The sequence below is a fragment of the Taudactylus pleione genome, unplaced genomic scaffold (genome assembly GCF_031769625.1).
Source record: "Taudactylus pleione unplaced genomic scaffold, aTauple2 ptg000609l, whole genome shotgun sequence".
Lineage (NCBI taxonomy): Eukaryota > Metazoa > Chordata > Amphibia > Anura > Myobatrachidae > Taudactylus > Taudactylus pleione.
In genome coordinates this window covers 285,616-300,268 of record NW_028285011.1, presented here as the reverse complement: position 1 = coordinate 300,268, position 14,653 = coordinate 285,616, and the positions used below count along the sequence as shown (strand labels likewise).

Here is a 14,653-nt window from a genome sequence, read left to right as displayed (position 1 = left end):
GAATTGACAGTTGGCGCTTGTGGAGCAGTCTGCCTAGTTTGTGCTGGATTGCTGAAATCTTGTCCGCTGTAAGGAAGATACTCTGAACTTGAGAGTCCAGGAGGGCTCCCAAATGTACCATTCCTTTGAGATGGTGTTAGAGAAGATGTTCTCCAGTTGATCAGCCAACCGTGCATTTGAAGAAAGGCCATGTTACCTGTAGATGGCGGTGAAGAGTCTCTGGGGAGCTGGCCAACAGCAAGAGATGGTCCACTTATGGGAGCAGTCTGATCCCTTGACGACAAAGAGTCCGTCATAACTGTCATGATCTTGGTAAAGACTCGGGGGGGCGTTGAAAGGCCGAACAGCAGAGCCAGAAATTGGTAATGTTGCTGTAGTATAGCAAACCGGAGATATTGTTGATTAGGAGGCGCTATATGTACATGTAGGTAAGCGTCTTGAATGTGTAGAGATGCCATAAAACTCCCAGGCTCCATATCTAGGATAATGGAACGGAGGGTTTCCATACGAAGCTTGGGCACCCGGATAAACTTGTTCAGCGATTTCAGGTTGAGGATAAGCCGATGAGACCCATTGGACTTCTGAACTAAGAAAAGGGTAGTATAATAGCCCTTGCCCCGTGGAGGGGACCCGAGGGGAGGGGGGGGGGGGTCGCCTCAGGAACGAGACCACTTCCCTTACCCAGGCATCTAATGTGGTTTGATGACAAACCTGGGCGAATTGCAGAAGTCGGCCTCCCACCCTGGGAGAGGCCCGCCCAGTCAGGCTGTAGGCTTGTCCTCAGCCTTGGCAGGTGGACGTCTAGTAGCCCAGGCCTGTTTGGCCCTAGGCTTGGAGGCCTAGGTTGATGTCTGCTGTCGTGGAAAAGACTGACCCTAGGCTTTTCCTTGAGGGAGAAAGGACCGAAAGGATGACGTCCGAGGCTTTGTATTATATGCAGAGGGCAGGAACACCGTCTTGTTAGCCACTAAAGTAGTCACAATTTTATTCAATTCTGGAGCAAATATGAGGTCTCCTGCATAAGGCAGAGACTCTAGAGCCTGTTTTGATTCTGAATCTGCTTTCCAGGAATATAGCCAAAAAATACGGCGGGCCAATACCGAAGTGGCAGATATCCTGGAGGCCAGAAGAGCTATATGCATAGCTGCTTCACCTAAGTAGAAGGCCGCATCTCTAATGTGAGATATGTAGGACAGCTGTTCCCTCGACACATCAGGGGGAAAAGTCTCTTCTAGGGCCTCTGCCCAACTCTCAAATGGCTTTTGCCACCCAGGCCATAGTCCTAGCAGGACGAGTAATAGCTCCTGTAAGAGAGTATATAGATTTATGACAAGCTTCTATACGTCTATCTGTAGTCTCCTTCAAGAAGGTTGCAGTAGGAATGGGTAAGGTGGCATTTTTAACCAGACGTGTTAAATGAGAAACCACTGCTGGGGGAACTTCCCATTTAGTACAATCAGTAGCTGAAAAGGGTAAAAGGAACTGAAACTTTTGGAATTTGAAACCTTTTACCGGGCATATTCCAAGCTTCACTCATGTGATCAGATAGCTGGTCAGAGTGAGGAAACTCTGGTAAAACAACCTTTTGTCGCTTAAAAAGTGTGTGTTATTTCTTAAGAGTGGGTTCATCCTCTTCTATTTGTAGAACAGTTTTAACAAGAGCAGGTATATTTAGTTTAGAGGGTGGCTCCTCTTCTCCTGAGACGGAGTCAGAGTGAGCGAGATCTCAGAAACAGATAACTGTGTGGCTTGGGAAGATGATATACTACGTTTAGTAGGTAAATGCTTTTCTTTGCAGCATTTGCTCTAAAACTGTAGATGTATTAGCCAGACTCTGTACTGAGGTAGACAGTACGTCTATCCATGGGGGATGCAAAGGATTTGCAGGGAGTACCTGCTGTGGTCATCCCATAGAGCTACCACGGGGACTGCTACTTGGTCTGCAAGTTTTGCCAGCATTTGTGAAAAGGCAGCCCAGGGAGGGTCCTGAGGGAGAGCTACCGAGGCTGATGGGCTTGGGGCTGTGTAACAATACAGAGACCATCCAGAATGAGGTCCTCTGTTGTTAAGCCCACAGAGCAGGATTTACAAGACACCACAGTAGGAGCAGCAGCATCAGGAATCTTTCCTCTGCCAGCCATAGCCAGAAGAATAACAAAATACACAGTATGATAAAGTATGTGATAGCACTCACAAGCATCTGGGAAATGTGAGGTACAATGAACCCCCTTACACCTTAGTATGTCTTAGTATGAACCCCCCTATACCTTAGTATACCTTTTTAGTAGAATAAAGGGAAAGATATAGGCTGTACAGTATAGAAAGTAGAGATTAGCGCTAGCACAAGTCACATACAAACGCAGAAAAACATTACATGTTTACAATGGGCACTAAACTCAACTACACAGACCACAGTTGCTGGTAGGATATAGCGCTGTATGACCTGGCCCATGGGAGAGGTATACATGGAGATTGGACACAGCGTTCCCAGAGACCTGCTTGTAGAAAAAAGCTGCCGCGCTTCTCTATGGGGGTGGAGGGTGAAGGAGGAGCAACCCAGGGAACACCAAGACCGTAATGGAATGAAGCCCTGGACTGGGAGAGGGAGAGTGCCTTCTCCCCTTGCTGACATTAACCACCGGGTCCCCTAGCCTCCTTACATATGCCCTGTGCCAGTATGTTATACGCCCCGATGGTCCAGTGGAGTCGTGGGCGCACCAGTGTCCACATCAGCGCCTCCAGTCTGTCTCCTGACTGGAGGCAAGGCTGCGGATCACTGCGGGTCCCCGCGTTCGGGGTACCGCCTTACCTGCCCCCTGAATTCCGGGCTGCCGTCTGGGGTCCGAGAAGCCTGCTAGCTAGTCCCCCTCGGAGCCTCGCCGGGATTACCTAGCACAGACTTTGAGTCACAGCGCCTCGGAGGGGTGATGGGGCAGCAGCAGAGACGTCCGGACAGTCTAGTGCTCCTTGCCCGTTATAGTAGAAAAAATTCAATCATAAAATAAAAGCTTGGGCTGCTTAATGCAGCCCCCTGTTATAATGGTGGTCCAGCTCCTGCCGGACACCAATGAAACTGAAGTGCCCTCAGGCTGTGGGTGGGGTATAAGGACTGGAGCATCCTGGGATTGAAAAACTTTGCTGCTGGTATCCAGTCCTCCAGGTCCCACCTACACCCCCAATGTCTCCCTGTGCAGCCCTATGGACCCTGAAGAAGAAAAGAACATATAGATGTGTCCACACTCGTCTTTGGTGCAGTCATGCCAAACAGCCCCTCTCATCGCGCCTAGTCCCGTGAGACTGCTAGCGCCAGGCGTCTGTTGCTGAAAATGTATCTAAATCACAATGCAATGCGACTAGGATGCACCAGGAGACTGTGCCGATTAATTTGATATATAAACATTTTTATATCTGTGTGCGACAGTCTCTGAATAAGCAGCCAAAGTGCTACAATGCAGAGGCCACAGCTTTTCCATGACCAGCTCCCTTTACAGACTCAGTCGCACACATACTGTATATACATTACAAGCTTCGCATATCAAATTAATTAGCAGAGTCTCCTGGTGCTCCCTAGTTGAATTGCATCTTAAACGCATTTTTGGCAAAAAATGATGCCACACACTAGCAGAGTAGCACGGGATCTGGCAGCTCCCTCACGCCAGGCAAGTCGCGCTGCATGGCGTTTGGAGGCAAGATGAGCATGGACACATCTGTACTTGAGTAAAGATTACATGACTTAAATGTGCCAAGACCTTAGTGAAATACCCTCCAAAATAAAGAATATACACAGATCGTGAACAACAAGAGGAATGTCAATAGAAAATCAGTTGTAGATCTTAGGTGCTACTGCAAAACAAATAAAGTGTGAGCTTGTGTCTTACCTGCTTTAACAAACATTTTCTCATTTTTTCTACATCAATTGGCTCTTCCTTCAACGCAAACTCCACAATGGTGCTCAGCAGTGCAGACTGCGGATATGATCCCTGCACATTATGTTTCAGCCACCTGTACTTGTGAACACCTGTTACAGAGCTCAGGATAGGCTGCCACTTATCCTGCAGAAAAAGAACAACACATTTGTACCCCCTTACAAACCGTAATTACTAAAGTTGGTTTAGAACTTTCACTTATTAAAAGGAAAAAAAAAAAAAAAACTGCACACACAGGGCCTGATTTAGAAATATTTGCAATGCTGATATTTCCGCAGATCGAGCGATTGCTTGCAATTGCACATGCATATAAGCCGCACTGCACGCACAGCGATCGCATTGTGATTACGGATGCACAGAGTTATGCATCACAAAGTGAGTGACAGGTTGTCAGCGTTTGGGGGTGGTAACAGGGAGGTGATCAGAAAAATCCAGGCATGTCCTTCCATTTGAATGCAGTTTCATTGGTGTGCATAAATTTGCCATTGTGATTGCATACGCAGCATGAGAGCCCTCTGCGTGTCAGGAGAGCTGCAGAGTCTGCAGCTGGTCAGACCTGCCACAAGGGCAAGATGGCCGATCGATGTGCGTCGATGTTACAGATATTTATGCAGGTAAGACCACGTCATACGCAGATAAGGAGGCAACAGTGGACGTCCCCATCTTCGAATGATCTTCGGGACAATTAAAATTTTTTTACTGCTGTGTTCCGTACCGCAAGAGCGCCCATCTCTAAATCAGGCCCATATTGTACATATTTTGTGTTTTCATTTATTCGCATCTCAAAGAAAATAATAATTTTTACCATATAGGGTTGTATGTATTAAGCCTTGGAATGGAAAGAGAAAGTACCAACCAATCAGCTTCTAACTGTCCTTTTTCAAACAACCTGTAAAGTGACAGTTAGGAGCCGATTGATTGGTACTTTATCTCTCCACGGCTTAGTAGTTCCTCTCAAACTCACATACTGTAAAAAGCCATGTTTCTATACTCATTCTCATTACATACCTTTGGTGATTTCAGAGTAATTGACTTCTTATCCACCGACACAGGACTAGATGGGACAACAAAAGGCTCTTGTTCACTTTCCTCATTACAGAGTTTGGGGTCATCCACATCAGCCGATTCAGATTTTTTGGGCACTAAGAATCAAATTAAACATTCATAAACAAAAACAGCAAGAGCCACTTGTCTTAATAAAGTGACACTACATAAACAAAAAAGTAGAAAGAAAAAAAAATTGGACCTTTCTTTTTTCGTTTTTCCCTGATTATTCTTTGCACTATTCTTTTCCACCTGGGTACAGAGCTGAGAAGTTTCAACTTTGATACAATGGATAGATCATTGCAAACGGCAGGACGTAATTCATTGAACAGGAACCTGAGGCGCTCAATGACTGGAGCACACACTTCTTTGTAGGATCGCCCTTGTTCCTGGTGTGTCTACAAGATGCCATTAAGATAGAAAGTAGAAACCAAGACATAAGTTTTCAATTATTTTATTTATTTTAGCTTGTAATCTTCAAAGGCGAAACTAACCTTTATGAGTGAGCATTTGGCTTGGTAAACAACACGACAGACATCCACAAAAGATTTTGGTAATGTCTTGTGTTTTACTTGATCCACATTCAAAGCACCACGATGGACCATAGAGAGAGCAACATTACCTACACCAGGATAAGAGAAAGAGTTTTTAATTATGATTTTGACTAGCCATTAAAACCTTTTTTCTGAAGATTAATGAGGGAAACTGACAGATGATGAGGTTAAACACCAGCCATAGGAGCCAGGGAACTTCAACCAATCAAGGAGCTACATTTTTTAACAATAAGCCAGACTAGATAGTGGTAAAAGAAGAATAAAACAAACCAGACAAGTAAAAAAAGAATCCACCTATGGACAGCTCTCTTCCCCCCACACATTGCACATGCTGTGAGACAGTTTCACCAAAATATGGCTGGTATATATTAACCTAAAATGCTTAAACACCGAACCTGTATCTCTGTTCACAACCATGACGAAATAGGAATAAAGCACAGGTTGCTTAGCACATCCCATACACCCCCCCCCCCCCCCCGAACCCCCATTGCATATGAAGAAAGGGAAAGTGGGCATCGGCAAGCTACTAATAAAAACACCATATAAAAAAGGGGGCAAAGGCTAGAGAGTCACTGATGAAGGCTCCCTGAATTTGTCTTCACTCCAACCACCAGTAACCTATAGCGATGTGTATTCCCCAGAGGAAATGTGTTTAGCAAACACACACACACATATATATATATATATATATATATATTATATATATTATATATACATACAGGTTGTATTCTCCCATATCAAAAATGCTTGGGACCAGGGCTATTTTGGATAACGGAATATTCCATATTTTGGAATAATTGCATATCATAATGAAATCTCTTGGGAATGAGGCCCAAATATACACACAGAATGCATGTATGTGTTATATACACCTTATACACACAGTCTGCAGGTAATTTTATACAATATTTTCAATAATTTTGTGGCTCAAGCAAAGTTTGTGTACAGAAATGAAATTCATTTATGTTTCATATACACCTTATACACTCAGCCTGAAGGTAATTTTAAACAATATTTTTAATAATTTGTGCATTAGACAAAGTTTGTGTACATTGAACCATCAAAAATCAAAGGTTTCATTTTCACAGTCATGCCAAAATAATTCCATATTTTGGAATATTCCGTATTTCGGAATATTTGGATATGGGAGACTCGACCTGTATATATGTGTCTTCTCTTACAAACCTAAATCTTCGTGTTTCAACAGACAACACAGCAGCAAACGGCCCACTTCTTCCACTGGATGCTCAGGAGGAAATATAATTGGTGTGGTCAAGTGACACTGCTTACAGTACCGTTCTACCTGACACAGAAAGTCCTAAAAAGCAAAGCAAAACAAACATTTTATAACCTACGACATAAGCAAAATTGGGAATGCCTACATACCTTATCAAGAATTGTCAATATATAAAAAGATAAAAATAAATAAAAAAAAAAAAAAGGCTTGATAATATCCTAGCCAAGGACTTGAAATTCACAGTAATTAATAGCAAATGGTAAGTTTGGGAAGTCGAGATTTTATTTAAAATGTAATTTTATCATGTTTATTGAAAATTTCCTCAGCAAAATGTGTACAACACTATTTGATGGCAAAAAGTCGGGGTGAGTACGAGATGCCGGCACTCGGGATCCTGGCGGTCAGAATCCAGACACCAGTATCCAGACAGGGTTAGGATACACACACCTGTCAGACAACCCTCCCCATGTCCCTACCCCTAACCGATGCCTAAACCTAACCACCATAAACTTAACACTCCCCCCTTATTGTCTAACCCTAGTGCCTAAACCCAACCCTCCCCTAACATCAGTACTTACAGTCAGGACGACGGTCGGATGCCGGCTCCAGAATTCTGACAGGTGTCGGGATTCCGGCTCCAGGTTTCTGACAGGTCTCGGGATTCCGATGCCGGCATTCTAACTGTCGATATTCTGACCACATCCCCCAAAAATCATCACTGTCACTATGTGTCATATATAAACCTCCCCATTTATAATCATATTCTGCTTGCACTGGATCAATTAGGATAGATATGGAATTATGCAATACGAGAGCCTCCATTAACATCTAATCGACTTACCACATTTCATGCAAATAATCTCTACCCCAACCACCTCAATGATTTTCTAATATAATTGCTAAAAAGAGGTAGGAGCAACAAGCTCAAATTATATATTAACCAAAATAGTTACGTAAAAGTGAAAAATAGTCTTCATGCAAAAACGTAAGGACTCATAATTCACCTTAACATTGTGATCTTGAACATTGTTGTCAGCAATAGCCTGCAGGAAGGGCTGGGAATGATCACTCATGGTCAGCCGATGTGCATACAGTCGAGATTTATTTGGGGTAGTATTGCCTGGGGAGCTGGAATGGTCCTCATCTTTCTCTTCATTGTAACTGTAATGTATCTGACTAGTTTGGAGTCCCCCAGAAAATACAGATGATTTCAGCCACTCTGAGCAACAAGTAAATAATTTAAGATCAGTGCAAATGCATTAAACGGAATGGTACTACTGAGCAGTTCTGCAAAACATTTACATTTGTTTTAGCTAATGGAGGTTTCAGACACCAGTTGGAATGAGGGAATTGTGCACGTCAGGTAATGCTGGGTACACATTGGTCGATATATTGTGTGCATGTCGGTGCGTACAGACGATATGTCCGAATGACGTCGTCCACACACCTATTGCGTTGGCTGTGTAGCACAGCCGATGGCAGATTTACTGCGATGCAACTCCCAGCCAGCGGCACCCGCAGTCAGTTAAGGTTGTTTAGTGTGTGTGAACAACCATCATCTGCTGATATATCTGCAAATCAGTCGATCTGCAGATATAGCTTTCCAGTGAGTACCCACCTTTAGAGCTAGATTTAGGGCCAGATTCAATTAGCCTCGGTGCTTACAAGTCCATTTGTTTGCACACAAAACCACAAATTCAAATTAAGTGCCCAGGGCTATGGGTTAACAGCAGCCACGGTAAGGGCAAAATGTCCTACTTACCGTGGATTTCGGTTCACATTTCAGGATGGGGCAAACAGAAATCCACAATAGGGATCATTCTATGGTAACTCACGTTACAAAGTGACATAGCAAGCATATGTATGGCTATCAACAGCAAAAGACATTTGAAATTAATTTTATTTACTGAGAAAATAAGACCGGTCAAGTTTTAAAAAAAACTGTATACACGAATTGTTAATTGTTTGCTATGTCACTTTGTAACGCATGTTACCCTGCAATGACCCATAAGTACAGCCTGCAGGCTTATCGTGGGCTGCAATTAAACAGCCCCGGGCACTTAACCCAGGACCTACAAGCCCACAGTAAGCACCACAGATAATCTTAGAGTAAACTAAAACGAACAAAATTGAAAGTTTTTAGGAACACTTTAAAGGGGCCTATCCATTACCCGACTTTGTGATCAATCCGACCAAAACCAGGAGGTTTTGGTCACATTGTTCACAAAATCAGATAATGTATAGCCGGGCAAGGGCCAGCGATGCGCGTGCACGCTGGGTCCTTGCCGTCCCCGACTGTCTACTGAACATGCCCGTCAACCAGAAGACACTCGTCAGGTTCGGCATGTTCAGGGTTAGGAGGTCGGGCTCCTTCACTGAATGACGTTCAGTGAACGCCCTTCAGTGCGAACACCGCACCTCGGCGATCTGAAAGTCTGAACGCTAGACGTTCAGACTTTCAGGCCGCGTAGTGGATATCCCCCCTTAACACTTTATTAAATAACTCCAGCCTTACAATTAAACCAATAAAACGAAATCAAAAACTTAAAACCCATTTTTTAATTTACAGCAAACATTTAGATTATTGGCCATCAGGTACAAATAAAATCTATATCCACACAATGAAGTCTGAAGGTATATCACTTTTAAACAGTTACATATTTTGAAAATGTTCTCAGATAATAAAACTTGCTTACTGGCGCATTCAATTTCCACAGAAGACAATGGTGTACTTAGGGAGAGGTAAGATGCATGAAGTCCTAGAAGCAAGCCTAAATTTCTTTCTGTGTCCACAAGAGGAGAAGATAAACTGCTGAGATCTGGGGCTGTAATCACTTCTTGATCAGGCTTTGCATATAGTGAAACAAAAGATAAAGAAATTGTTTCTAAACAGGGAGAAAATAAGATAGGATGATAATATTTGCAATTAACCAACCAATTAATGTATTCTAATAAAGGAAAATATTCACTTGGTGAACTTTGTAGAGGGCTTCGTGGTCTAGTAAAAGAGAAAATTAGAGTTATGGTAGACTTACCTAGATAACTCCTTTTCTTCGAGGTCCATAGAGTCCACAGGGATACTATGGGGATATTATGGTTGGAAGACCAGGCACCAAACAGTTAAAGCTTCAGCTCCCAGGATGCCCCGGGTCCTCCTCCATATATACCCCACCCCTAGCCATATGAGTTCAGTTTAGTTAACAAATCTCAAGGCAGGAGAAGGAAGAACAATTGTACACCAGAAACACTCTTATACAAAAATGAGGGAATGTGTGACCGAAAAAAGAATCAACCAATGATGCCAAGTGCATCAAGGTGGGTGCCCTGTGGACCCTATAGACCTCGAAGAAAATTAGTTATCTAGGTAAGTACCATAACTCTAATTTTCTTCTTCAGGGTTCATAGGGATACCATGTGGATGTCCTAAAGCAGTTCCTCTAGGCTGGTGGACGCTCCTGAGTAGAAAGGAGAACTCGTCGCCCAAAGGAAGCATCCTGAGAGGCAAAAGTATCAAAAGGCATAAAACCTAAGAAAAGTGTGGACAGAAGATCATGTGGCTGCCTTGCACAATTGCTCAGCAGAGGCACGACTAAATGCCAACGATGGCCCTACAGACAGAGTAAAATGTGCTGTCACCGTGCTTGGGACAGGGAGAATAGCCTGTGTGTACAGCCATGACCAAAAATTTTGAGTATGGCAAGTAATGGTTTTCACAAAGTTTGATGCTTCAGTGGTTTTAGACCTTTTGTCAGATGTTACTATGGTATACTGAAGTAAAATTACAAGCATTTCATAAGTGTCAAAGACTTTTGACAATTACATTAAGTTTATGGAAAGAGTCAATATTTGCAGTGTTGATCCTTCTTTTTGAAGACCTCTGCAATTCGCCCTGGCATGCTGTCAATCAACTTCTGGGCCACATACTGACTGATGGCCGCCCATTCTGGTCTAATCAGTGCTTGGAGTTTGTCAGAGTTTTTGGGTTTTTGTTTGTCCACCCGCCTCTTGAGGATTGAGCACAAGTTCTCAATGGGATTGAGGTCTGGGGAGTTTCCTGATCATGGACCCAAAATTTCAATGTTTTGTTCCCCGAGCCACTTAGTTACCACTTTTGCCTTATGGCAAGATGCTCCATCATGCTGGAAAAGGCATTGTTCATCACCAAACTGTTCTTGGATGGTTGGGAGAAGTTGCTCTTGGAGGATGTTTTGGTACCATTCTTTATTCATGGCTGAGTTCTTAGGCAAAATTGTGAGTGATCTTACCTGGAATGTTCCATGCTTCCCCCATAAGCTCAGTGAGCTGTTCAGACACCAGAAAGTGATTTAGACTGAATTCCCTCAATCTGAACACCAGGTTTATTAGGCTTTAGGAGCCGGTACTTCATCTTCTATAATGAAGATTGAATTAACCGCCCCTGCTTGAGAGGAACATCCACTGATGAATGATGCTGCCCCTCTCCAAGATAGATCCAGAGGGAGAAACCTGTGTATCCTCTGCCTCCTCAGAAGATATATCAGAATCTGAAAGCAGGGTGGACTGAGAGGATGATGCAGTCCATCTAATGCTTAGACGGCTGATGCCCTATTCGCATGTAGATAAGTAGATGCCAAAAGCCAGATTCTGAACTGAGTGGACATAACCCTCCATCCAGGAAGGATGAATGGGAAGAGGAAACATATGCTGTAATCATTGTGGGTAATCCAAAGTGGGAGGCAGTGTGGGGGCTGATAAGCGGTCCACTAGCTGCATCATAACCTGAGACCAGGAGGTGACCCCTGAACAGGTGATGGCGAAGTGGACTGTTGAGGTGCATAACAAACACACAGTCCATCCTGTATGAAATCCTGAAAAGCCAACTGCACAGGATTTACATTAAACCAGCACAGGAACAACAATCTCCAGTTTACCCTTGTCCTGAGACATGGGAAATACTTGCAAGTAACCTACAACCAGTGCAGGGTTAACAATGCAATGTGACCCCTTTTCACAGATAAAAAATAAATGTGAAGTACTCTCTAACCCCTATACACCAGGTACAGTAGTTGGGGGTTAGGAAAAAACAAAAAAACTTTTCTTTACAGCAGAGTTAACATAAGTCACATAAAATGCATAAAATATATTTGCAAAAGGGCATTAAAATCAATTACCTAAACCCATAAGTTTGGTAGGATCTACATGCACATAAATATATTTGCAAATGGGCACTAAATTGCAATGACATTGCAGCAGCGGCTTCTGGTGAGGGACACCAAAAGCAAGGACTGCAGCGCACGATTCCTCGTAAGCAAGGAATCGCCTTACCTGACATCTCTGAGGATCCAGTGCAGTCCAGGTCGCAGCATTGCTGCTAGCTAAGCTCAGCTACGACCCGCCAAAATCACCAGCACAATCACTGATGTTGCGGCCCAGCGGAGGTAGATAGAGTCGCAGTACGTGCGTCTTAATTCAGACGCTTGGTACTGCCAACTCAAAAAACTAAATAAAATAAAACATAAAATTAAAGCTTAGGACTGCTCTGAGCAGTCCCTGTTACAAAGGTGCATCTTGATCCTGCCACTCCAAACGAACAACTGAAGTCCTATGGCTAGGGGCTGGGTATATATGGAGGAGACAATAGGCTGCCATAACTGCCATGATCTTGGTAAAGACCAGAGGAGCCGTTGAAAGGCAGTGCCTGAAATTGGTAATGTTGCTGTAGTATAGCAAACCAGAGATACTGTTGATGAGGATGTGCCATAGGTACATGTAGGTAAGCATCCTGAATGTCCAGAGACACCATAAAAACCCCAGGCTCCATAGAGCGGAGGGTTTCCAATACGAAACCTGGGGACCCGGATAAACTTGTTCAGAGACTTGAGGATTGGCCGATGAGACCTGTTGGGCTCCTGAACCAAGAAAGGGGTAGAATAAGCCTTTCCCTCGCTGTGAGGAGGGGACCAGAATTATTACTCCTGAGAGCAGTAAGGACTGAATGGCCTTTTGGAGCAGCAGGGTCTTGCTTGGGTCCGATGGAGGTCTTGTGCAAAAGAACTGCTGGGGGGGTGGTCGTCTCAGGAAGGAGAGGGCGTATCAGTGGAAGACCACTTCTCTTACCCAGGCGTCTGATGTGATCTGACGCCAGAACTGGGCGAATTGAAGAAGTCTGCCTCCCACCCTGGGAGTCCCCAGGGAGAGGCCCGCCCAGTCAGGCTGAAGTCTTGTCCTCAGATTTGGTAGGTGGACGTCTAGTAGCCCAGGTCTGTTTGGTTCTAGGCTTGGAGGCCTTAGTTGATGCCTGATGCCTTGGAAAGGACTGACCTTTTACTTTTCCTTCAGGATGAAAAGGACCGATGGATGACATCCGAGGCATTGCATTATATGCAGAGGGCAGGAACGCCATCTTGGAAGCTGCCAAGGTAGTCACAATTTTGTCTAATTCTGGGACAAACAGGATATCCTCAGAATAAGGCAGAGACTCGAACGCCTTTTTGAGTCCGAATCTGCCTTCCATGAGCGGAGCCAAACAATACGGCGGGTTACTACAGAAGTGGCAGATGCTTTGGAAGCTAGGAGAGCCATATCATCCATAGCTGCTTCACCCAAATAGGAGGCTGCATCTCTAATGTGAGATATGTAGGACAGCTGTTCCCTCGAAGGATCAGAGGGAAAGGTCTCTTCTAGGGCCTCTGCCCAACTCTCAATGGCTTTTGCCACCCAGGCCGTAGCCCTAGGAGGACGAGTAATTGCTCCTGTAAGAGAGTATATAGATTTTAGACAAGCATCCATCCTTCTATCTGTAGTCTCCTTCAAGGGGGTTGCAGAATGGATAGGTAAGGTAGCATTCTTGACCAGACGTGTCACGTGGGAATCCACTGCTGGGGGAACTTCCCATTTAGTGCAATCAGTAGTGGGAAGAGGGTAAAAGGAACTTAAACGTTTAGGAAGCTGAAATCTTTTACTGAGAATATTCAATGCCTCGCTCATATGATCAGATAGCTGATCAGAGTGAGGAAACTGGCAAAACTACCCTTTGTCGCTTAAATACTGTCCCTTTTGCCTTAGGAGCAGGTTCCATCTCTTCCATTTGCAGAATAGATTTTTACAGCTCTCACAAGTGCAGGTATATTTAATTTAGGGGAGGGTTCCTCGTCTCCCAAGGGGGACTCAGAGTGAGATAGGTCTGCGTCTTCTGCCTCCCCAGATGATAAGTCAGAATCTGATAGCTGGGTGGACTGGGAAGATAACACAGCATGCTTAGTAGGTTTATTAGGTAAGAGTCTCTCCTTTTGCAGCATTTTTTTTGAAAGGCTGTAGAGGTAACCCCGCCAGACTTTGCACCGATGTAGAAAGTACGTCTACCCAGGGGGGAGGCAAAGGAGTTGCAGGGAGTACCCCGATAGGGATGAGGCAGGATCAGCTCCGGGAGCAGCAAGACCACAGTGGAATGGCAGCCTTAGCTGGAGGAGGAGCTGCAGGGCGAGCACCTTCTCCCCTATACCCACATTAATCACCAGGTCCCTGGCCTTAATTCGTGCCCTGCGCCAGTGTTTGTATTGCCCTGGTTGTCCAGTGGAGTCCCGGACGAACCGGTGTCCACATCCCCGATCCCAAGACCAGAGGCAAGACAGCGCATTAGACGGGGATCCGCCTTACCTGTCCCCTTGAGTCCCGGCTGTAGTCTGGAGTCCGGGGAGCCTTGCTAGCTAGGTCCCCCACAGAGCCCCGCCAGGAGTACCTAGCCGAGGGATGGTGTCACGGCGCCGTGGAGGAGTGATGGAGCAGCAGTGCAGATGTCCAAAGGATTGTCTCATGCTGCTGCTCAGCAGTAAAATAAATGAAAACAAAATAAACCATAAACGGTGAACCAGCTCCTGCCAGACACCAACAAAACGGAGTTGCCCTCAGGCTGT

At 44.6% G+C, this 14,653-nt stretch overlaps 1 protein-coding gene across 5 annotated transcripts in view; it reads right to left on the bottom strand.

Annotated features, from left to right (window-relative positions):
• The window catches only part of HERC2 (HECT and RLD domain containing E3 ubiquitin protein ligase 2), a 268,507-nt gene that overhangs the window by 157,631 nt on the left and 96,223 nt on the right, over positions 1-14,653 (bottom strand). For all 5 annotated transcript variants that reach the window (XM_088454087.1, XM_088454088.1, XM_088454089.1 and 2 more), the window contains exons 26-32: positions 9,458-9,608; positions 7,766-7,980; positions 6,710-6,842; positions 5,465-5,592; positions 5,173-5,368; positions 4,935-5,068; positions 3,879-4,052 (exon numbers count right to left, since the gene is read on the bottom strand). In XM_088454087.1, coding sequence (XP_088310213.1) covers positions 3,879-4,052; positions 4,935-5,068; positions 5,173-5,368; positions 5,465-5,592; positions 6,710-6,842; positions 7,766-7,980; positions 9,458-9,608 — 1,131 coding nt within the window. The remainder of the gene's footprint in view (positions 1-3,878; positions 4,053-4,934; positions 5,069-5,172; positions 5,369-5,464; positions 5,593-6,709; positions 6,843-7,765; positions 7,981-9,457; positions 9,609-14,653) is intronic.